At 38.9% G+C, this 25,820-nt stretch overlaps 2 protein-coding genes and 1 pseudogene across 2 annotated transcripts; all 3 read right to left on the minus strand.

Moving 5' to 3' along the window:
- Positions 1–895: 895 nt before the first annotated feature.
- Positions 896–6,138, minus strand: LOC132162435 (L-type lectin-domain containing receptor kinase IV.2-like; annotated as a pseudogene).
- A 7,172-nt stretch (positions 6,139–13,310) lies between these two features.
- On the minus strand, positions 13,311–15,566 carry LOC132192254 (L-type lectin-domain containing receptor kinase IV.1-like). Its single transcript, XM_059607529.1, has one exon. The coding sequence runs from the start codon at positions 15,556–15,558 to the stop codon at positions 13,546–13,548; it is 2,013 nt and encodes a 670-aa protein (XP_059463512.1). The 5' UTR covers positions 15,559–15,566; the 3' UTR covers positions 13,311–13,545.
- A 6,494-nt stretch (positions 15,567–22,060) lies between these two features.
- Positions 22,061–24,251, minus strand: LOC132191969 (L-type lectin-domain containing receptor kinase IV.1-like). The gene has a single exon (XM_059607126.1). It carries the CDS (start codon positions 24,246–24,248, stop codon positions 22,221–22,223), a length of 2,028 nt encoding a protein of 675 aa, XP_059463109.1. The 5' UTR covers positions 24,249–24,251; the 3' UTR covers positions 22,061–22,220.
- Between the last annotated feature and the right edge of the window lie 1,569 nt (positions 24,252–25,820).

The following is a 25,820-nucleotide window of genomic DNA, read 5'->3' on the forward strand; positions in this document are numbered from 1 at the left end:
GCGGTTAGCGGTTGCGGTTAGTGAAATCTACTAACCGCTAAGGCGGTTACGGTTAACGGTTATTGCCACTAACCGCTAACCGTAACCGCCTTTGCACCCCGACTTGGGGCTAGATTGCGGTGACGTGACCCCAATGGGCCAAATAGCCAAATAGGGTCTTGGCATCCCAAAGAAACACAGATTAGGCATACGAGGCACGACCAGCACTGTGAGTGATGGAGGCGCCGAGTTGATTCTTTGTAAAAGTTGGAGAATACCTCCAGACGTGAATGCATCGCCCAGGAATGTTATGTTATTCATATAATTTGTCCGGAAAGTAGAGAAGTTGAAGGAAATTGATTTTGCATGGGGAAGCAGAATAAAAAGAAGATGATGAAGAGCTGATTGAGAAGAGAATGGATTCCTTGAGGTTGAAGAAGGAAAGAACATTTGTTGTAGACAGTCATGGTTGAAATATCCACAGAGCTAGATATCGAAAATGAATGAAGGTCAGGTAGATGGAAAGGCCTAGGACCAGATAGCCACCCTCAATTATTATTATTATTATTTTTTAAATTAATTAATTATTATTTTTTTTTAATTTTTAATTAAGTATATGAAGACATGCCAATTTTTTAAAGGTGCTGATGTAACTTTCTATCAAATTTTGAACGAAATTTAGATGGAGGTATCTATCTCTATTTTTATGTATATTCGATGTACTTCGTGTGATAAAAAAAAAAACTCTGAAGGTTAAAAAATAAAATTGTTAAACTACATAGGGCAAAAAGGTATTTCATCATAAATATAAAAAAATTAAAAAAAAAAAATTAAAAATTTAAAAATCTAATATTTAAAAAGTATTTCAGTTTCTAATCGACAAATGACAAATAAAACTGAAGCATAGCGATAGGTGTTAAGCCAATCTCAAGCAACTCACAGTTCTATTCAAGCTGAAGAGGATTCTTGAAGAGGTGAACCAGAAAAAGGCGTACAGCTCATGTATGCCGAAAGTTGTCATGACGCGCATGGACTGTATCTATATGCAGAGATAAAATAATTGAGAATAACTTCAGTTCGGTTGTGGCAAAACAAAAACACCAGATTATTTCTTCATCCCCTCTACACCTCAGACGCACAGCACTCTTCACGACCATCACCGCCTGCTGCCGCCTAGTCCCACCGGTGCTACCCATCTCAAATTGCGCCGCCGCCACACAGTCCTGACCATCACCGCTCAGACCTATCGAGAAGAGAAAGAGACGGAGAGAGAGGGAGAAAAAACCCACACAAGGCCAAGAAGGGCGTCGCTGGGGGTGGCCGGCGAGCCACCCCGTGGCCTGGGGTGGCCCGCGTGGCCAACCCGTGGCTTGGGGAGGTTCAGCTTGGGCGGCGGCGGGCGGGTATCTATTGCCCTCTCTCTGTCTCTCTCCGGTTGCTTTGACTAGTGATGCTTAGAGATACCGACATGGGCGGCAGGATTCCGGTGGTTGCGGTGGGATCAGATCTACAATGATCTTAGTCTCTCTTCGAGTATCTCTCTCCCTCTCTTGGACGCCAAGGGGGGTTTCTTGGTCTTGTGGCCTTGTGGGTTTTCTACACCAATGTCGGGATCTTCTCCACCAGCCCACGCGGGCCACCCATGGCACGGCCACCCCGTGGCCTGGGGGTGGCCGCGCCTGCCGCCTCATATCGGATGGTGGTCCTGATCCTCGTGGCTGCCCTCATTTTGTTTTGGTGTTTTGATCTCATCTTAAGTTTTTGCATTTTTCTTGAATGGCTGATGTGTCATGCGGTGATTGGTGGGCAGAAAACCCATGTTTTCTGCCACGACCGAATAGCAATAGCTCTCAAAATAATTTTAGGAATCTTCTATAACGATAGAAAAGATAGCATTTTTCTTCAAATTATTACCTAATTAATAATGTTGTCGTCGAATTTTTAATTAAAAAAATTTCACTTCAAAACTAACAAAAAATTGCCAATATTCCTCTTTAGCCAAAAAAAAATAAAAAATAAAATAGACCAGAGCGGAACCATGATTTTTAGTAAAGAATAAAAATGACCAGGGGCGGAATCATAAGTTTTAGTAAAGGGGATTGACTTATATATTTAATCTTTCTCTATATGTGTACAAATATGTGTTTGTACGAGTTTAGGAAAGCTATTTTGACTTTTGTATTTATCATTGTAGTCTACTGTATATGAGAGATTATAAATACAAGCTGAAATCTCAACACAAAGTGTGAGAAACATTTTATAAACATCTATTGTTGATTACCTTATACCCTTTTCGGTTCATGCTGTATAATACGTATCTAAAAGTCTAATCTCCATACCAGGACATGAATATATAATTTTTTTTTTTTCAAGGGCTGAAATCCATTCCTTAAAAATGGCTTCCAATATGAACCTAAAATGCTAATTGTTAAGTAGTAGCTTTAATACCATGTTAAATATATTAGATAATATATTAGAAGCGGAAGAAAAAGAGAGAGAGCGGAAGCATATAGAACTACATCTCTTCTGTTATAATTGTGCAAGTAATATGATTACAGTGACCTCTATATATAGAGAGGCCGGGAGTGATAAGCTAGAAATCCTATATTAAACTTAGAATATATAATGAAACATAATAACCATAGAATAATATCAAATATACTCTTAACATCTCCCCTCAAACTCAATCTATAAAATTGATGTTGGAAATATAAAGGAATTTTTTTTTTTGTGGTCGCTGGAGTTGGGCAGCCGAAGGCAGTCAACAGCGGCAACTGGTGGCTGAGGGTGGCTGCTGGTTGGGCTGAAGCCTTGAAGAAATTGGGCTTGAGGCCTTGAAGAAATTAAATCAATTGGGTTGGTTAAATGGGCCAAAGATGGCCAAAACTCAAGGACCATTAAAATGGTTGAGCCAAAAATTATATGAATCGGATCTAACCCGATGAATCAGGTTGACAAATTTGGACCAGTTTGGAGAGCTTGACCCGATGACCTGGTTTAGGAACCAATATTGGACCAGGTTGTAGAGAGGAAAAGCGCTGGCGCGTGTGGTCCACGCGCTAGTGCTGGCGGCCACGTGAGGCGCATGCATCACATGCGCCAAACCCTAATTAGGGTTTTGGAACGCGTGAGGCACGTGTATCATAAGCGCGGGAAAATTATCGGCGCGTGTAGGCGCGTTGGAGGCGCATGCCAATGCGTGGAGTGTTCTCCACGCGCGTGGATAGCATGGGAGGCACGTGACAAACAAACAAAGCCCTCGGGGGGCACGTGAGTGCGCGTGGAGGCTTGGATGGCTGAGATCTCTTCGGATATAAACTTGGAGGTGTCTGATCTATCGTCTAGAGTGGAGTGTGTAGCTTCGGCGCGTGGTAGCGGCGGCAGTTTCTTCTGGCGACGCTTGGAGTCGCGTGCAATGGTGGAATGATATGAAATTGCACAATTCTACCGATCTGGGGCCAAGACACCACTTTTGGTGGTTATTTGGCCAAAAAGAGTCACAGTGGCGGTGAGATTGGCTTGGGCAAAAACTGCCAGAGGAGCGTGGAGGAGCTCGGAGGACTGATGTCAGCAAATCTTCCACAGATATGTAGATCCGAAGGAGTGAAAGATATTTTGAGTGGAAAACCGCATGACGGGGCGTAGACGACCGGAGTTGGGAGGTCGTCGGAGGAAGCGCCGGAAAACGTCAAAAACGTTTATTTGGAGGCCACAAAAGGTGGCTCTGATACTATGTTAAGTAGCTTTGATACCATGTTAAATATATTGGATAATATATTAGAAGCGGAAGAAAGAGAGAGAGAGCGGAAGCATATAAGACTACATCTCTTCTATTATGATTGTGTAAGTAATATGATTACAGTGACCTCTATATATAGAGAGGCTATGAGTGATAAGCAAGAAACCCTAAACTAAACCTAAAATATATAAGGAAACATAATAACCTTAGAATAATATCAAATATACTCTTAACACTAATGAATTATTATCCTCCCAATACATCTATTTCGACGGATATTAGAGCATGCAAAGTTGCAAAATATATGATCAGAGAGGCCCATGTTCATGCATATGCTGCACAGCCTTAAAGAAATAAATTGCAGTTGATCATTCGAAGAAATCACGCTCAAATGGTCACAAACAAACTTACAATGGGTAACAAAAACTTTAAGAATCAATGACCCCCCCGAGAGAAGCGAATCTGCAACGAAAGACAAAGGCGTGAACACCTTGTCCATAGGAGCCGCCGGATAAGACATGGCAAACGTTAAGCCGCTGGCATAAAGACCAACCGACGGTAACTCTGGAAGAGGAACATCCCCCTCCAAGAACTGCACAACTTGGCGCATGCTTGGCCTAGCTGTAGGCTCTAAACTAGAGCACAGCAACCCAAGTTTCAATACCAACTCTACTTCCTCTGCTACATAATCTGAACCCAAATTTGGATCCCTTGCCTCAATAATTTCGCCTAGGTTCCATTGAGAAAATACCCAATCAACCAAAATGACATCCACTGTTCGCCACCGTGGCTCTATTGGTCTTCTTCCACAAGCAACCTCAAGCAAAAAAGCCCCGAAGGCAAACACATCGGTGATTGTTGTGGCCTTGCCGCTTCGAGTAAGCTCCGGCGCAATATACCCAATGGTTCCAACCATGAGGGTCAGTTCCACGGTCATAAAATCTTGCAAGACCGAAGTCTCCTAATCTAGCATTCTATTCACCATCTAGCAAGACATTACTAGCCTTGACATCTCTGTGAACAACAACTTGCTCCCATTCTTCGTGTAGATATAATAGCCCCGAGGCCACACCTTTTATTACTCGAAATCTCTGGATCCAATTCAATGTAACCGTAGGTTGGTAAAAAAGGTACTTGTCTAGGCTTCCACTAGGCATGAAGTCATACACCAACAGCAGCTCTTTCTTTTCGCCTGCAATACCCCAAGAGTGGTACTAAATTTCTGTGGCGGAGCCGACCCATGCTGGCAATTTCTGCAACAAATTCTTTCATTCCCTGCCTTGATTCATGGGAGATCCTCTTCACCGCAATCTCAATTTTGGAGGTAGGTAGTACACCTCTATAGACCTTACCAAATTCACCTTTGCCCAATAGCTCTTTCTCTCTAAATCCTTTTGTGGCAACAAAAAGATCTTTGTATTTGAATCTCTGAGGCCCATAGTCAAGCTCCCAGTCTTCCAGCAATTCTTCGAACTTCCTCTTCCTTCTTATGACATCAATTACACCTGAAATTGCTACCGACGCTAAACTAACAATAATCACAGGCAACGCAATTGTCAAAAATTTAGATCTCTCTATACCGACTAATATCGGAGGCAGCTGAACTTGAGAGAGAAGAAGTTCTGGAGCCTGGCCATTCATCTTAAAGCTCCAAGCCAGAGCATAATGGTTCGCTAGGAGCTGTCCAGTTGCGGACGAGAAGCCAACATACATGTTGCCAATGATAGGTGAAAGATCGCAGGACAAAGACAATAGCGGAATTTTGGGTTTACCGACATCAAGTGGAGCTAAAGTAACATTGATTTGCTTCTCGACACCATCGTATTCCACCCAAACTTGCATTTGCTGCCCACTTATAAGGCTCAGGGTCCTAAACCCACCCTTGTCATGATCAGCATAAAATCCTACTCCTGCAGATTTCTCGGACGTCAAGCCATTTATATCAATCCCAACATGGTTATCATTGATGTCGTCAATTTCTGGGTTCTTGGCTGTATCGAGCTCTACGGCAACGAGTTGATTCTTGGGATTACCAAAGCTGGTAGTATTGAAAAGGCCAAGGAACTGGGATAAAATACCCGCCGGGAGTCCTCTTGTTGGAGCAATCAGGAAAGCAAGCCCAACACCGCTCAAAGCGGGATCTTCAGAAACGATAGCGAAGACGAAAGTCGTAGAGAAGGAGGAAACGGCGCCATTCGACGAGTTCCTGAAGCTTATTGGATTCGGGTAGAAAGCATGACCCTTTGCAAAGTTTGTATTATTAGTGAGCTTCTAAAGGCCAGTGGAAGTGATTTCTGCTATGCCGTCTAGGCTTATATTTGCCGACTTAAACCCGACAAAGGTGAAGCTGGTATCTTGGGGGAGGATACGAAGCTGATTAGGAGAGACAGAAGCAATACTAGCCTGGACAACATGCCTATACTTTTCTCCGCTTCCTCTTTTCACGGTTTCATAGTTCTACTTTCAAGTTTAAGACGTGGGGCTTAGTTAGCCTTCTTTGGTAAAAAAGTTGGAGTTGGCCGGACACTATTCATTATTATTTTTTTAAAAAATTAACATTAAAATATTTTAATTTTTTAATTTTTTATATCAAATCATTCACTTTTTATTATTATTTAAATAAAAAAATCATTACAAAATAAAAAATTTTCATTTTTTCAAACCACCTTTTTCATTTTTTTTATACTAAATATTTTTATTTTTTTCACATTAATTTACATCAATTATAGTGTCTAGGCCAACCCATTTACCAAACACCACCTATATGTTATTTGATGCCATCTTTGATCTATTGCTATAAAAAATCAACTATTTGTACAATTTTCAAAAGCACCATAAAAATATAAGTGACACATCAGAAAAGTACAATTTGTAAGCCGCCCAACTTTTTTTTTTTTTTTTTTTTTGTTAAATACTTCAATCCATAAAACAATTGTAAGCTTTATGTTAAGAACAACTTGGTAGTTGTAACTTGATATTATTTTATACATACAATTATAAAGCTACTACTCCAATTTTTGCTTCATAAGTCGTTTTAACCAAAGAAAAGATCGAGTGAGTAAAATTATTGGCTATCTAATTTACATCATTATTACACGCTTACACACACCGGCCAAGAATCTTACTCCTCTGTTGCTGATGTTGAGGGTTTTTGGCTTACTTTCTTGTATTTTGCTTTGTTTTATGTCTTGTATTTATGTTTATACTTTGTTATATTCTATTGTTCTTTTGTGGGTTTTAATCTCTCATGGCTACTTAAGTTTGATCTTTTTGTGAATATTGTTTCATTAATCGGAAGTTGTTACTCTCTTGCAACGGATCTAGATGGAAATTTAGTGTCTTTCCTTCAACAGCCTCCTTTCGGTGGTTGTTATTGTTTCGAAGTTTGTGAGCTCTTTGACTTGCTTCAAACACTACTTTGATGGTGCATTTTCTTGGTCTGTTGACCAAGATCCATAGGATCAGGACATTTTTTTGACTCATTTTCTATTTGTTTGTATTTTATGCATTGTATTACTGTTTTGAGTTTATTATTGGAAAGTCAAACTTTTCTTGGTTTTTTGATTCCATGCATGTATACCCTATCCTTATTTGCTTCTTTTTTTTTTTTTTTTTTTTTTTGGTTAAAAAAAAAAAAAAATCTACATCATTATTACAATAGAGAGCACTCAGAGCAGGATGCATGTTTCACCCACGAAGTTTCGCCCAATTTGCCGAGAAAACGATTTTTAGCCGCCGCAAACTACCAAATATCACGATTTTCTATGGGATCTCTCATTTTCTTTCACTTTTTTTTTTTTTTTGGGGGCAGAATCTAATAATTAAATACTAAGGTGGTAGGTATAATATGTTCCTCCATATGGTCGTTCAATGTTGGAGGCTGATTTGAAGTAGCAGCCACACGATCAGCCGCTATTCTTGAAGAACATCCTTTGCGTCTAGTCACTGTAACAGGCTCAGATCCGGAGCCCCTTTTTCTATGCAGACCATTTTGAATTTGAATTTGTCGAATGCGCATGCCTGTCCCCGTGGTGGTAGACATTACCCTCTCCACTTCAACCCATTGGATTTTCTTTTATAGTCATCAAAATCGTTTAGAAAAGTAAAGTAACAAGAAAAATGTTAGGCTTCCAACTAAATTTTATATAAAAAAGAATTACATGAGGTGGTATAATATGGTTGAATTTATTTTATTTCTAATTATGTAATAATTTTATTTTGTAAAATTTATTTGTAAACCTAAAATTTCTCGAGTAGCAATGGGAACGCAGCACTGCTTCTAAACAATTTGATTATTCTTTTGGGCTGAATGGTGGATCCTGACCCAACTCTAATTCTTCAGTCTGTCGAAGGGGCAGGGGCACAGCCGTGGGCCTCTTAATTTTTCTAGGCCTGCCTACCAAGTCTGCACCAAACTAGGACACCCCAACTCAAATGCTACCATTGTTTTGATCATGCATTTGATTTGAAGATGACTGGATTTAGCTTAGGTATTGTCAAAAAATATGTAACAACCAATGAAAAAGAGTTAGTCATATCTGCGCATCATCTCAAAAGAACTAGTCAATTTAGAGTTTTTCTAAAATTCATTATAAAACTCAGTTTTACTTAGTAATTAGGCAAGGTAAGATTTAACACTCACGACTATCTTTTTATAAATTACCCACTTTATGTGGGTTACTCATCTCTTTTCAATATAGGACTCGAGTGTTACAAAATATGTTGTAACTTTTTTAATGGATCAGATTTAATTTCAAGTTTTTTCATTAAAAAAAAACATAGTGGAATTAAATCTGGACCGTCACCTAAACCCAATCCAAGGTGATTAGCATTTAGCAACAGAATATGCAGGCTTTCCATACTTTCTTGAATACATCTTCATCCCTCAACTCAACTGGGAATCTTTACACTGGCACTGGTTAGATTTAAGTGGGAAATGGTATAGGTTTGCAAACCGTTCATATTGGTGCATCCAAAATTTTTGCTTCTTCCAAAAATTTGTTATTAAATATCATTCTTCATATTCCTGATATTAAAATTCAGAGAATCATGTTGGAAGGTGATACTGTTCAAATAGTGAATGTCGTGAAGTCTACTTAATGGGTCTTGAAATACAAAGCAACGTTGGCAGATTTGCCATGCTATAAACGATAAGCAAATTCTGCAATACACGAGTTATTCAAAGTAGTAGGTAAACAAGTATGGATAAAGTTTGGCTAGAAGAGATTACTTATTGTATTTGTGACATTATTTTATTAGAGCGACAAGCTTAATATTTACGATTATGACTTAAAGTATGATTTCTTATTTTACTTTTTGGTCCTGAAAAATAAAATGACTCTGTTTCAATGCGAAATGTTATGGAATTAAGTGGAAATGTGCTAAGCAAAAGTGACAGATCTTTCTTTCTTTTCTTTTTTCTTTTTTTTCTTTTTTTTTTCTCTTTTTTTTTTTCACCAGACTTTTAAGATTTTTGCTTTAATTTTCTCTTTTTCAGTTCGTGCCGAGTACTTTCATAATATAAATCTAATCTCTAATCTCCGCCCCACAATAAAGCAGCAAATATGTAATTCTAGATCTTGAGTTTATTAATGATCTAAGAATTTTTCTAAAAACAATAAATACTCTCTAAAGTTTAAAGGAAAAGATGAATGATTCAACTCTAAATATTCTCATTAATCAAAATCAATAATAATCAACAATTGTCTTTCTCTGGAAGCTATAAGCATATATTTATAGCCCAAAACCCAAAACCTAATAAAATATGATATAAATATCCCCAAAACCCAAAACCTAATAAAATATAACATAAATACCCCCAAAACCTTAAACCTAATAAAATAATGAAATAAATACTCTCAAAACCCTAACTTTAATACAATAACAACATAAAGTCGGTTTAAACTAATTAAAACGCGAAAAAATAACATAATGTTCCCGCATGCGCTCGATCACAGGCACGTTGGTGCTCGATTGCACTTCCAGGGACGAGTATCGCCATCCCATCTGCATCATTCTCCCTTGGTTGGAGAGAATTCATCATCGAATTCAGCCGGTTCTTTCCACTGTCATTCGGATGCCCAGTCAACTCATTCCACTCCCCGTTCCTCAAGATCAAGACAAGGCTACACCCCAAAATAAGCGTGACGTTTCTCATCATCGAAATACCTTGATGGTTGACATGAAAGCCCCACACACTACTTGGCAATACTTCAGATTTGTTGTTCTTCTCTCATTGCTTCTCCCTTTCACGTGTCATGAAAATACCCAAGAATGGGTCAACCATTGTCTCCCTTGTGAACATATAATTTTCCTCATCCGCATAAAACTCACCATAATCTTCGTTAGGAGAATTCAAAATATCTTCAACACTAAGGAAATCAACATAATCAACCTCTTCACCATTAAAATTAGGCATTTCACCTGAAAGGTCTTCTCCACCCTCTTCATAATCGGCGATGTCATCCGTGGGCTCTTCCTCTTCCAATTGATCATCTTCGGGGTAGAGGCCAGCAAACATGGAAAGAAATCCATCTTCTTAGTATTCTTCCCCGTCCAATTGGTCATCTTCTTCAGGGTAGAGACCGTCAAACATGGGATAAAACTCATCTTCTTCGTGCTCCTCCGGGGTTTTTTCCTCTTCCTATGAATCATCTTCTTCGGGCTCCTCATCATAGGTTGGTGGGGAATCCCAAGCCACGAAACCTTGCGAAGGATCTTCAACATCTTCATATCGGAACTCGTCATCAATGAATTCGGATTTCTGAAACTCTCCATCCACAGATTCTTTTTCCTCCTCCACAGAATATGGATTCAGTTTATGGATTTATGGTTGGCAATTAGGGGTCCAATTGGCAAGTCGTGGACTCTTCGCCTCACTCCATGTTTCCCTAAATACCTTTTTTTTGTAGGAATTTTCTATTTTCTTTGTCACAGCTATAGACATTTGTCTCCAATTTTGTGACTTCTGGCTCATGGTATAACTATGGGACAAGAAAGTGACTCCCATATATTTTAATAGTTTATCCTAACTATTGATCTTCAATTTTTCTTGCAACATCCTAGTTTTCTTTAATTGTTGCCACCACGCACCAACTCTTCCCCGGAATGTGTGTACCACCAAAGGGACTCGTTGTTCATCGGGCACCCCATTGAATTCAAAAACCTCTTCAACAGCGAACACCCAAACCAGAAATTTATTGGGTCCTAGATCCCTGTCGAATTCCGGAATATTGAGTTCGAATATACTCACCTACCGATTGGCATGAACTTGCGCAAGGTGCCGACGTCCCTGTGTTCAGTGCTTCGCAAACGAGTTTCTAGATCCATTCCCATGTTGACCACACAAGTTGGATAATTGGGTAGTAAGGTCTTCAGTTTGATCCCTGATAACCCTGAATCGATCTTCCGTGTGTTGCCAATGTTCAACGATAAATTTGCCTTCCGCCTCCACCAATCGCGGTCTTGGTTGGCGATGACAACCGTTCGGCCCACCACACATGTGCCGCAAGTAAATTGTCGGTTGCTACATACGTTCTGTCTCCGTGCGCATGTGCACCTCGTTCATGTCTGCACAACAGTCACTCCTCCCCATTCATGGAAAGTAACTGAGCTTTGATACCAACTGATGCAGCACGACTTAGTGGACTGCAGCGAAGAATAACAATAAAGCATCAAATATGTAATTCTAGATCTTGAGTCTATCAATGATTTAAGAATTATTTTAAAAACAATAGATACTTTCTAAAGTTTAAAGAAAAATAATCAACAAGTGTCTTTCTCTAGAGGCTATAAGCATATATTTATAGCCCAAAAATTCATTTTCTTCTTCCAAGCCAAGCCCTTCTTAGAAAATATGATAAAATATGACATATATACCCTCAAAACCCTAAACCTAATAAAATAACGAAATAGAGACTCTCAAAATCCTAAATTTAATAAAATAACAACATAAAGTCAGTTTAAATAAATTAAAACATGGAAAAATAACATAATGTTCTCGCGTGCGCTCGATCGCAGGCACGCTGGCGCTCGATCGCACTTCCAAGGACGAGTATCACCATCCCATCTGCATCAAATTAACCGTTTACTTCGACGTAAAATGGTTTCCATCGGAAAATATTTTCTGGTAAGCCATTTTCCCTTTACGGCGTTTTCCGCGCACACGGAAAATAATTTTTATATATATTTTTTTTCCAATAAGGTCCCCACAGGGACCTACACGGGACTTGTTCGGGACCCCAGAGGGACATGCTCGGGACCCCGCCGGCACTTGACTAGGACTTGTCCTGGACCTCGTCTGAACTTGCCCGGGACTCCGCTGGGACCCACCCAAGACCCCACCGGGACTTGACCGGGACTCGCCCGAGACTTGACCGGGACCCAGACAGGACTTGACCGGGACCCGCCCAAGACCCAGACGGGACTTGACCGGGACCCGACCAGGCAAGTCCCAGACAGGTCTGGTCAAGTCCTAGGCGGGTCTTGGGCAGGTCCTGGTTAGGTCTCGATCAAGTCTCGGTCAAGTCCAGGGCAGGTCCAGTCAAGTCCCGGGCGGGTCCCGGTCAAGTCCCGGACGGGTCCCAGTCAAGTCCTGGTCGGGTCCCGAGCGGGACCCGGACAAGTCCCGGTCAGGTCCTGGTCGAGTCCCGGTCGAGTCCTGAGAGGGTCCCGGTCAAGTACCAAGCAGGTCCCGCGCAGAGTCCTAGGCGGATCCTAGGCAAGTCCCGGCAGGGTCCCAGTCGGATCCCGATCAAGTCCTAGGCAGGTCCCGATTAGGTCTTGGGTGGATCCCAATCAAGTCCTAGCGAGGTCCCGGGCAGGTCCCAACGAAGTCCCAGGCAAGTCCCGGTTAAGTCCCAGGCAGATCCTGGTCAAGTCCCAAACGGGTCTCGGGCAAGTCACAGGCGAGTTCTAGTCAAGTCCTGAGCGGGTCCCGCGCAGGTCCTAGTCAAGTCCCGAGCAAGTCCTAGTCAAGTCCCGGGCAGGTCTCGGTCAAGTCCCGGGCGAGTCCCAATCAGGTCTCGAATAGGTCCGAGCGGGTCCCATTCAAGTCCAGTCAGGTCCCGAGTAGGTCCTGGCGTGGTCCTGAAGGGGTCCTGGGCGAGTCTTGGTCAAGTCTCGGCGGGTCTTGGCAAGGTCCATCAATTTAAGAATGAGATGCTCACAGTCGAAAAATGGTTTACAATTTTAAAAACCGTAAACCATTTTCCGAAAATTAAAGAAGAATTTTTGGTCAAAGGAAAAATACTTTTTATTGGCCACTATTTTACGTCAAAGTAAAGACCGTAAAATACGGAAATTATTTTCTGAAAACCATTTTACGTCGAAGTAAACGAAGCCTAAGTGGAAATGTGCTAAGCAAAACTGACAAATCTTCCTTCTTTTTTTTTCTTTGTTTTTTTTTTTTTTTTCACTAGACTCTTGAAGATTTTTGCTTTAATTTTCTCTTTTTCAGTTCATGCCGAGTACTCTCATACTATAAATCTAATCTCTAATCTCCACCCCACGACATGAAAGTGTAGAATTTCCATGTTATGGAAAAAAAAAAAAAATTATTACTTAACAATGGCATCCGATATAAGTCCAAAACACTGCTCAATTATTGTGGAGCATGAAAAGTTGCAAAATATATGATCTCAGAAGGCCCCATTGAGCGAGAGAGCTCATCTTGTTCTTGTTTGCACATCAACAAATGTAAGCATTTTTCATACTGCAGTGCCATAAAACAAACTATCTACTACTTTACTGCAAATCTGAAATCCTATCAAAGATCATTACTCAAAAGCTCACACACTACTAACAAACTCAAACAAAAGATTTTAGAATCAGCGACCTCCAGAAAGAAGCGACTCTGCAGCAAAAGATGACTGCGAGAACCTGTCCCTTGAAGACGGATAAGACATGGCAAAATCACTGAAACTACCTCCCTTATTATGCGCAAATGTTAGGCCCCTAGCACAAAGGCCAAGCGATGATAGCTCTGGAAGAGGGAAATCACCCTCCAAGAACTTCACAACTTGGCGCATACTTGGCCTAGCCGCAGGCTCTGAATGAGAGCAGAGCAACCCAAGTTTCAAAACCAGTTCTACTTCCTCCGCTACATAATCTGCACCCAAACTCACATCTCTTGCCTCAAGAATTTCGCCTCGGTTCCAATGAGAAAACACCCAATCAAGCAAAAGGACATCATCTGTTGCTCCCCTAGGCTCTATTGGTCTCCTTCCACAAGCAACTTCAAGCAAAAATGCCCCGAAAGCAAACACATCGGTGCCTGGCGTGGCCTTGCCACTTCGACTATGCTCCGGCGCAAGATACCCAAGAGTTCCAACCATATGGGTAGTTTGAGGAGCAGTTCCACGGTCATATAATCTTGCAAGACCGAAGTCTCCTAATTTGGCATTCAATTCACCATCTAGCAAGACATTACTAGCCTTTACATCTCTATGAATAACAACTTGCTCCCATTCTTCGTGTAGATAAAACAGCCCCGATGCCACACCTTTGATTACTCGAAATCTTTGGCTCCAGCTCAGGGTAACCTTAGGTTGGTCGAAGAGGTACTTGTCTAGGCTGCGGTTAGGCATGTAATCATACACCAAAAACAGCTCTCCTTTGCGCCGGCAATACCCCAAGAGTGGAACTAAATTCCTGTGACGAAGCCGACCAATGCTTACAATTTCTGCAACAAATTGTTTCATTCCCTGCCTTGATTCATGGGAGACCTTCTTCACTGCAATCTCAATTTTTGAGGTAGGTAGTATACCTCTATACACCCTACCAAATCCACCAGTGCCCAACAGCTCTTTCTCTCTAAATCCTTTTGTGGCAATATAAAGATCTTTGTATTTGAATCTGTGAGGCCCATATTGAAGCTCCCAGTCTTCTAGCAATTCTTCAAACTTCCTCTTCCTTCTTATGACATAAACTAAAGCTGAAATTGCTACCGAGACTACACTAACAATAATCACAGGCAACCCAATTGTTAAAAATTTAGATTTGGGTTTACCTCCTATACGAGGCAGCTTGGGAAGTTGAGAGAGAACAAGCTCTGGAGCCAGGCCGTTCACCTTAAAGCTCCAACCCAAAACATAATGGGTTGTTAGAATTGAGCCAGTTGAGGACGCGAAGCCAACATACATGTTGTCTTCAATGACGGGTGAAATATCATAGGACAAAGACAAGAGCGGAGTTTTGGGTTTCCCGACATTAATTGGAGCCAAAGTGACCTCGATTTTCTTCTCGACACCGTCATATTCCACCCAAACTTGCATTTGGCGGCCGCTGATAAGAGTCAGGTTCGTAAACCCACCGTTGTTATCAGCATAATATCCTGCGGCAATTGATTTCTCGGACTTCAACCCATTAATATCAATTCCAACATGGTTATCATTGATGTCACCAAACTCGCTGTTCCGGAGGGTATCGAGCTCTATGGCGACAACATGATTGGTGGCATTACCATTGTTGCTACGATTGAATAGGCCAAACCACTGGCTTGGCAGAGCTCCTGGGAGCCCTCTTGTGGGAGCCATCACGAAAGCAATTCCATGACCGCTCAAAGTGGGATATTCAGGAAAGATAGCAAATACAAAGGTCGTGGAGAAGGAGGAAACGGGGCCATTCGACGAGTTCTTGAAAGTTATTGGATTGGGGAAGAAAGCAAGACCCTTTTGCTGTTTGGTTTCATTAGTGAGCTTCAAAAGGCCAGTAGAAGTGATCTCGGCTATGCCGTCAAGGCTTAGATTTGCCGATTGAAACCCGAGGTAGGTGAAGTTGGTATCTTCGGAGGCTACTAAGCTGATTAGGAGAGTCAGAAGGAATACTAGCTTGGACAACATGCCTTTAGTTTGCATCTGGTCTCCTCCTTTCACGGTTTTCATAGTTCCACCTACAAGTTTAAGACATGTAGTGTTGTTGTTGTTTTTTTTTTTTTTGGGGTGGTGATTAAGACAAGGAAAAGGAGGGGGAAATTAAGCTTACAAACAAGAATTTAACAAATTTTCCAAAAACGAAGAAAAATAAGGGTGGGAAAAGCTGCTATGGCATCTAGCCTTAGTCTTGAATACTATTAGGATTATAAGGCCTTGTTTGCCAATGGCCCTGGAACGATATTGTTTTAGGGCCGGTACTATAGCTTTTTTTGTAAGAATAAGTGTTTGATTGGTTTTAGTGAAAATGTTTTGTGGGAAAAAGTGAAAAAATATATTTTATATAAAAAAATGTAAAAAAATTATTTTTTAATAATTTTTTTATTTAAATAATAATAATAAAAATGATTAATGTGGTATAAAAAATAGAGATATTTAAATTAATTTTGAGTTGAAAGGTTTTTTTTTTTTGGATTGAGGAAGGCCCTGAAACAGTATCATTCGATCCATTCCAGGGCCATTGGCTAACACACCCTAAGTGATATGCTCCATTGTCGTAATGGAATGACGGAAGTTGATTTGAAGTAGCAGCGACACCATCAGCCGCCATTCTAGAAGGCACAGATCCAGTTCCCATTTTTCTAAGCAGACCCAGACCATTTGTATTTGTCAAATGGACATGACCAATGTGTAATTTGAAAAGAGCACCTGGCCCCTTTGCCATGACCTTCTTTGGATTTTAAGTTGAATATAAAACGAAAATGTTCGAATTTGTTGACCCTTGGTGCGCGCTAAAGTAGCATTAATGGGCTCACAAGAAATTTCCGAATGTGCCAAAGCCAGATAAAGACTTCATTATAGTCTTGTCCAAGTCTCTATTCGGTGCTTAATGGGAGTTTGGAAAAGTGGTCGCATTCTCAACGCCAAATTTTCCTCATGTCCATGGAAGTTCGGACTTCACAATTGATTGCAGTGGAATATCTTCATCTTGACTAAAACACGTTTTTAGTCGTTTTTAAGCCTTTTAAGTGAAACATGCCTCTTTTTTCTTTTTTTTTTTAAAAAATAATTTTATTAAAAATGAAAATATTAAAATTAAAGAAAAAAGAAAAAGCCCCACTGCTTGCAACCCCAATATGGATCGCCAATGGTCGGTTATTTTCCATTTTATTTATTTTACAAAATTTTATTTCTTAACAAAATTGTTAATGTGAAGTAGTAAAAATGTTGACGCGGCACTAACGAACGTTTTAAAACTGGCCGAAAAAGTAATAGAAAGATCGATTTCAAATTTGCGCACGACTTATGCAATTAAAACTTGTAGAAAAAAAAAATTGAGGTATTATTTATTTTTGTGTGTTGATTTAAGGGTTTATCTCAAATTTTCCCTAAATTTTTAATAAAAAATATTAAAGTTAATTTCCTTAATACTGCTTAAAATAGTATTATATTATGAGAGCCCAAATAAAAAACCTTATTTTCGAAAAAAAAAAAAGAAAAAGAAAAAGAAAACCCCTTATTTTACGGCCTCAAATAAAAATTTGACAATTAAAAAAAAAAAAAAAACTAAATACAATAGAAATAAAAATACCGGATCAACCAATCTATCGATTGTCATCAACAAAATAGGCATGGTTGCTCTTCCACTTTAGAAAACATCAAATCTACTTACACCCACCTCTTATGTTGAACACCGCTGTGGAAATCACTGGAAGCCACCGCATTGCCTTCTCGTTTGTATTTTAAAGCCAGTTTTCTTTGTAAAACACAAACCAAAATAATATCGTTCCATATATATATATATATATAGACAATTAGCAGTTAACAGTAAGTGATTTTTTCAAAACTTAAACCACTAACCTTAATCACATAGGCAATTAACTAATTTTCCTAACTGCTCGCCTTTTCATCCTTATTTGTGAGGAGGTGTAGAGGGCGACCCTTCTTTGATGAAAGGTCGGTCGACAAAGGGGTGGCAACCTCCACCCTCCCCATACAAGGGGTGGTCGTTGTCATGGGCATAAGTAAGGGGTCGAAATGGAGTCAAATCCCCCGCCCCCAAAAAAAAAATTCCCTCTCCCAATTGAACTCCTAATAGTTGTGACCTTATGGCGGCTATATATATATATATATTACTCTATAATTTACATTCTAGTAAAAAAGAATGATTTTAAGGAGCAAAAAATGGTAGCTCTTTTCTCTCTAGTTGTCAAAGAGAAAAGCGAAACCCTTCAGCCACACAGGAGAGGAGGGTTGGCCGTTTGGCTGCCTCCCTTCTCCCCTTGTCCTCCTCAGTCACCTGATGCCCTAGCCCTAGTGCCTCTTCTCTTTCCCTTCCTTGCCGCTTTTCTTCCCCCGCCTTTATTCCCCCGCCTTTATTTTCTGCAGTGGGCTCCTTGACATTGTTTTGGCACTTTGTGGGTATATATATATATATATAAAAGCCGAATTTTGACGTAGAGAGTGCGTAGAATTACGATACGTGTCCTAAACCCATGTTTTAGAGAATGCCTAAAATTGCGACACGTGGTGTTTTAAAGAATAAACAAGTTTTGGGCATTTTAAACATAGGGATTTTATTTGTAATGCATTTAATTATTTTATGAAGAAAACAAAAGGTTCTGGAATTCTCTCTCTTTATATATTAATATTGTGAGACAATTAAAACGTAGGAATTTTATTTGTAATATATTTAATTGTCTTAATGAAAAAAAAAACAAAAGGTTCCCAAATTTTCTCTTTCTTTCTCTATTTTTCTTTTTATCTTCTCTTACTTTCTGTTTTCATTTGTGTCCCTTATATTTTTTTCAAATTTAAATATTATTTTTATTCAAATTGATTATTTCTCCTTTGTAAATTTTATATTAAAACGTAGGGGTTTTATTTGTAATATACGTCGAGCAGAGGTAATGCAATCGAGCCCTATGTCTATAGGTTTTTGATCCACCCGCGTAATAAATAGTTTACAACCAGTTTGACAATTACAATTACTAGTCTAAACACCCAATAAAAAAGAAAAGGATATAAAGTTAACCAAAAAAACAAAAAAAAACAAAAAACAAATTAAACTCGATTGAAACCCTCTCAAGACAAGTTGATTGTAAATTTAATTCTCAATCTCAAAATAATTTAAACAATAAATTCTAAATTTCCACGTTCCGTTACTAGCAGCAATATATATATTTCACTTAGTTTGAGGTAGTTGAATTTTGTGAATTCCCTCGAACTAAACAAGGATTCATAGATAGATCCTGAAGCTTATTGATGATAGTCAAAATACCCTCCATGTTAGAGCCGTAGATTGATGGCGTGATTAACTTTGTTTAACCATCTGAATTAAGGACAACATATTTCAAACCAATTAAGGTTTCATAGTTGTCGGTAGATAAAATTGGATGCAACAAGTGTCTGAGATGCATGTAAACATAAAGAAAAACACCCCTTTTGTTTATGTCATATAAAAAAGGAGAGATCCTGGCCTGTTGCTCCTATTTCTTGCTGCTATTCTTGTCGGGCTTGCATAAAAATGAGTTTCTTAAAATGAAGAGGTGACCAATTAATTAGCAGATAAATAGATATTATTGAGATAAAATTTAATGGGGTTGGCAGTGAAGGACAATTGGTGTTAGAGAGGACCATTTGACAGCTTTTCATTTATTTTTGTAATGAATATTGGTGGTGACTGCTGACCAACTTAATTTGTCGGTGTAGTTGGTTGTCTCTCCTTGCCAGTAAATTAAAGTGACGTGTATTTATTTCTTCACATGGTTTGGGTGGCAATTGGGGGATAAATACGGAAGGAAGATGGATTTTTAGACTTATATAATATTTCTATAAAAGTCTAAAAGTGAAAAAAAATTTCTTTCTAAAAAAAAACTATTTCTAATTTAAAAAACTATATTTTCTAACACAATCACCTCTTAGAATTAGGGAAATAGTTATTCTCAAGGAGGAGAATTTGGTGAAAAAGTTGGATCGGGATTGACATAGACGTAGAGAGTAACAATTTATATCTCTTTAATTGATATATAAAAGCATAGTTTTGATGTAGAGAATTCTTAAAATTACGATATGTGTTCTGAACTCATGTTTTAGAGAGTACATAGAATTGCAACATGTGGCGTTTTAAAGAATTAACAAGTTTTGAACATTTAAAACTAAGGAGTTTTATTTGTAATGCATTTAATTATTTTAATGAAGAAAACAAAAGGTTCCGAAATTCTCTCTCTTTATATATCAATATTGTGAGACAATTAAAACGTAAGAATTTTATTTGTAATATATTTAATTGTCTTAATGAAGAAAACAAAAGGTTCTCAAATTTTCTCTTTCTCTCTCCATTTTTCTTTTAATCTTCTCTTACTTTCTGTTTTCGTTTGTGTCCCTTATATTTTTTTCAAATTTATATATTATTTTTATTCAAATTGATTATTTCTCTTTTGTAAATTTTATATTAAAACGTATGAGTTTTATTTGTAATATATTTAATTATCGGGAGAGGTTTACATGCGGTAGACCAAACTACCGCAGATATGCGGTAGTTTGGTCTACCGCTGAGATTTCTTTTCTAATAACGTAAGTAAAAAGAAAAAACACCGTCAAATCTCACGTTTAACTCCCGTCAATTTCTTTTGTTTTTTTCTACCCAAACCTCTTCTCTCTTTTCTCACCATACCCAAAATTAAATATTGCACTGTTTATCCTCTACAGCATTCTTCTGAAGTTTATCTCCAGTAAGAAGACTATGAGAGTGTTTTGAAGCTCTTTGAGGATGAAACATCATTTACAATGCAAGTTTTCTTCCACGGGGGAGTAGAAACCCCAATTCTCTTCTGCAACAAAGCCTCACAAGCTCATTCTAGAAGAGTTGAATCCGAAAATCATGACATCTACTGGATTAAAACCCTCCACTGCAGATCACCCACAACATCTCCAAAGCCACAAGCAAAACAAAAAAATTAAACCAAGATTTGAAAGGGATTTTTTGCACAAAGAAGAAGAAGGGGAATGAGACGGTGGAAGAATGGGAATGAGGCAAAAAAGTTCAAAGCAATTTTACTGGAAAATAGATTTTGACTTTCATCTTCATTCACCCCTTTCTTCTTACATCATCCAACTTACAACCACCTCCAGATTTCAACCAGTGCAGAAGATAACTGCGGCCTCGCACTCGTCGGTAACCCTCTGGGCCCTGGAGGATAAGGCAACCTCCGGTGAATACGAAAAACTATGCCCAATAGGAACAGGAAGGGGATGATGAAGAAGGCCACCATGTGCAAAGGTTGATGTTGAAAGGCTTGCAGGAGAGAATCCATGACTCTCGACTCTCGTGGGTGTCGGTTTTGGGTATGGTGAGAAAAGAGAGAAGGCGGCTTGTGGTTTGGGTAGAAAAAAAAAAATGGAATTAACGGGAGTTGACGGTGTTTTTTTTTTTTTTTTTTTTGAACCTTAAAAGATAAATCCCAGCGGTAGAGCAAAACTACCGCAGATATGCAGTAGTTTTGTCTACCGCATGTAAGCCTCTCCCTTAATTATCATATATATATATATATATATATATATATATATATATATAAAAGCCGAGTTTTGACGTAGGTAGTGCTTAGAATTACGACACGTGTTCTAAACTCATGTTTTAGTTTTTAGAGAGTACCTAGAATTGCGACACGTGGCGTTTTAAAGAATGAACAAATTTTGGGCATTTAAAGCCTAGGAGTTGTATTTATAATGCATTTAATTATTTTAATGAAGAAAACAAAAGGTTTCTAAATTTTCTCTCTTTATATATCAATATTGTGAGACAATTAAAAGATATAAAATTACTCATATGGAAATAAATATTTTAATATGTTTTATGGGTCTTATGTTTTAAGGGTCTTACGTTTTAATTGATGTCAAAGTTTTATGTGTTTTTTTTTTTTTTTTTGTGATTTACTATGTATTTTTTAATGTGCTTAAATTAAAATTAATTAAGGGTTTTATGTTTTAACTCATTTCAGGTTTTCTTCTTACTGTTTTCTTTTTTTTGTATACTTTCTTTTCATTTTAAATTACACATATGGGAAGGTTTTAATTTATATGGATTAAACTAAAATTATATATGGTTCTTATGATAGTATATTTTTATGTAATTTATATATTCATGCAATCTTATGTGTAATTGTGTCACTATGTTCAGTAATATACTGTTATATAACTTTTAGTATCTTTTTTTTTATTATTGAAATATGCATGATAGATTTTTTTACACTACTTTTTTGACTTATAATAAACAATACAATGAAGATACGTTTTAAGTTTTAAAATTAAATTATAATGAATAATTTCGGGCATTGCGCGGGTTCTAGCTGGTATGTGTCTAAAACTCTAATCTCCATCCCAGGACATGAATATATACTCTTTTTTTTTTCCCAAAACACTGACGAATTATTTTGGAACATGCAAAGTCATGGGAGACCCTCTACACTGCAATCTCAATTTTTGACAACAGAAGACCCAATCGACACAGAGAGTTCATCTTGTCGATGTTTACACATCAATAAAAATTATCTACTACTTCACAGAAATCATTTAAAAGATCATTACTAAAAGGTTCACTCACTACTAACAGACTCAAACAAAAGCTTTTAGAATCAGCGACCTCCTGAGAGAAGCGACTCTGCGGCAAAAGAAGACTGTGTAAACCTATCCCCTGAAGACGGATAGGACATGGCAAAATCACTGAAACCACCTTCCCTATTATGCGCAAATGTTAAGCCGCTAGCACAAAGGCCAAGCGATGATAAATCTGGGAGAGGAAAATCACCCTCCAAGAACTGCATTACTTGGCGCATGCTTGGCCTAGCTGCCGGCTCTGAATGAGAGCAGAGCAACCCAAGTTTCAAAACCAGCTCTACTTCCTCTGCTACATAATCTGCACCTAAATTTACATCTCTTGCCTCAAGAATTTCGCCTCGGTTCCAATGAGAAAACACCCAATCAAGCAAAAGAACATCATCTGCTTCTTCCCGTGGCTCTATTGGTCTCCTTCCACAAGCAACCTCAAGCAAAAATGCCCCAAAAGCGAACACATCGGTGCTTGGCGTGGCCTTGCCGCTTCGACTATGCTCCGGCGCAAGATACCCAAGAGTTCCAACCACATGGGTTGTTTGAGGATCAGTTCCATGATCATATAATCTTGCAAGACCGAAGTCTCCTAATCTGGCATTCAATTCACCATCTAGCAAGACATTACTAGCCTTGATATCTCTGTGAATAACAATCTGCTCCCATTCTTCGTGCAAATAAAACAGCCCCGACGCCACACCTATGATTACTTGAAATCTCTGGCTCCAGCTCAGGGTAACCTTTGGTTGGTCGAAGAGATACTTGTCTAGACTACCGTTGGGCATGTAGTCATACACCAAAAGCAGCTCTCCCTTTCGCCGGCAATACCCCAAGAGTGGTACCAAATTCCTGTGACGAAGCCGACCAATGCTTACAATTTCTGCAACAAATTGTTTCATTCCCTGCCTTGATTCATGGGAGACCCTCTTCACTGCAATCTCAATTTTTGAGGTAGGCAGTATACCTCTATACACCCTACCAAATCCACCGGCACCCAACAGCTCTTTGTCCCTAAATCCTTTTGTGGCAATATAAAGATCTTTGTATTTGAATCGGTGAGGCCCATATTGAATCTCCCAGTCTTCTAGCAATTCTGCAAACTTCTCCTTCCTTCTTATGGCATAAACTACAGCTGAAATTGCTACCGAGGCTAAACTAACAATAATCCAAGGCAACCCAATTGTCAAAAATTTAGATCTGGGTTTACCTCCAATCCGAGGCAGCTTGGGAAGTTGAGAGACATCAAGTTCTGGAGCCTGGCCGTTCACCTTAAAGCTCCAACCCAAAACATAATGGGCTGTTAGAATTGACGCAGTTGAGGACGAGAAGCCAACATACATGTTGTCTTCAATGACCGGTGAAAGATCAGAGGACAAAGACAAGAGCGGAGTCTTGGGTTTTCTGACATTAATTGGAGCCAAAGTGACCTCAATTTTCTTCTCGACACCGTCATATTCCACCCACACTTGCATTTGGCGGCCACTGATAAGAGTCAGATTCCTAAACGCACCATTGTTATCATCATAATATCCTGCGGCAGCAGATTTCTCGGACGTCAAGCTATTTATATCAATCCCAACATGGTTATCATTGATGTCACCAAACTCGCTGTTCAGGATGGTATCGAGCTCTATGGCGACAACATGATTGGTGGAATTACCATCGTTGCTATTATTGAAAAGGCCAAGGTACTGGGCTTGCAGAGCTCCTGGGAGCCCTCTTGTGGGAGCAATCACGAAAGCAAACCCATGACTGCTAAAAGTGGGATATTCAGAAATGATAGCAAATACAAAGGTGGTAGAGAAGGAGGAAGCGGTGCCATTGGACGAGTTCTTGAAGGTTATTGGATTCGGGTAGAAAGCATGACCCTTTTGCTGTTTGGTGCCATTAGTGAGCTTCAAAAGGCCAGTTGAAGTGATACCGGCTATGCCGTCTAGGCTTAGATTTGCCGATTGAAACCCGAGGTAAGTGAAGCTGGTATTTTCTGAGGCTACTAAGCTAATTGGCAGAAGCAGAAGGAATACTAGGTTGGACAACATGTCTTTATTTTGCATCTGCTCCCCTGTTTTCACCGTTTCATAGTTCCACTTCCAAGTTTAAGACATGTTGCGTTGTTGCTGTTTTTTTTTTTTTTTTTTTTTAAGACAGGGAAAAGGAAGAATTGGGGGGGGGGGGGGGGGGGAACTACAAACAAGACTTTTACAAATAGTACAAAAAGGAAGAAAAAGGGGTATAAGCAAAAATGCTATGAGATGCAGCCAGCCCACTTGGCTGCCAGGTGAGCCCTTCAATTGGTTTTTCTTCCAACTTTAGATGCTTCCCAACTAGAAAGACTGTTAAGCGGACTAAATGCATCTTTGATGAGACATTCTATCCGCCATTATTTGATAAGATGTGGAAGTTTTGAAGCTTACCCAATAATTAGAAAAACACCTTCGAGAAGAGTAGGCTTAGAGACAACTCAGACAAGAGAAAATGCCAATTAGAAACTTGGAAGTTGAAAAATGTGCTAGTATTCTGATAGTCTCACAACAATTTTCCACATGTACTTTAAACATTTCATTTGAATATCTCCATCATGCCTATTTCCACATGTCATGACAATCTTGTCCAAGTCACTCTGTTCGGTGCTTAACAGGAGTTCGAAAAAGTGGTCGGATTCTCACACCAAATTCTCAATTGATTGCTGTGGAATATCTTCATCATTACTAATCCACACCGTTTAAAGTTGTGGACACCAATTTACCGCAAAGAAGGACGATTGAACATCTTTTATATTGAATTTAGCCCTGGATGGATAACACAGATTCACCAAAGGAGTGAGTTGATATGGCAAATCTTATGACCAGGCTCGAGAAAATAATCAATCAATTATCCAATCCCAAAGACGGAGGGTCTCCTCTGTGAAAAAATTTGTAGGTCTAATTTATCTCATAAAATCGGTTCAATAAGAGATGGTTGCTCATTCCTTATAAACATGCCAAAGGTCTTATCCATAGGCAATATAGGACTATTTCTCAACACCTTTCCTCATGTGCAGGCCGGTATTTTTCTTGGTCATTGTCACGAGGTAAGTAGCGTGGGCCTCATTTGTCCTGTGGTAGGTTCTGATACTATGAAGAAATTCTTAAGCCTAGCCCATCTCATAAAACCGGTTCAATAAGAGAGGGTTGCCTATTCCTTATAAACATACACAAGGTCTTGTCCACAGGCAATGTAGGACTATTTCCTCAACACTCTGATCCCTTGAAATTTCACATTAAAAGATCAATTTTATACTGTGTTTTGAGCCAATTTTAATTATTTGATCTCTACCCATTATCTCAAATTTTTCCTGAAATTTATCAAAAAATATTAAATTTTATTTATGAATACATAAACTGGGTTATATATCTTTTATTTTTGTCTCAGTATTTATAAAGATCAAATGTTTGCATAAAATAGTATTATATTATTCTTTAATAATATTTAAAAAAGATAAATATATTTAAGCCCATGAATTAACACATGTTTTGAATTTAGCCCCATAAACTCACAAAGTGTGAAATTTGTATGTACCAAATTACCTTTTTGTTTTAAAATAAAAAATAAAAAAAAATGCCCCTCTGTCCGCATCAAACATTAGA

The sequence above is a fragment of the Corylus avellana genome, chromosome ca9 (assembly GCF_901000735.1).
Source record: "Corylus avellana chromosome ca9, CavTom2PMs-1.0".
Classification (NCBI taxonomy): domain Eukaryota; kingdom Viridiplantae; phylum Streptophyta; class Magnoliopsida; order Fagales; family Betulaceae; genus Corylus; species Corylus avellana.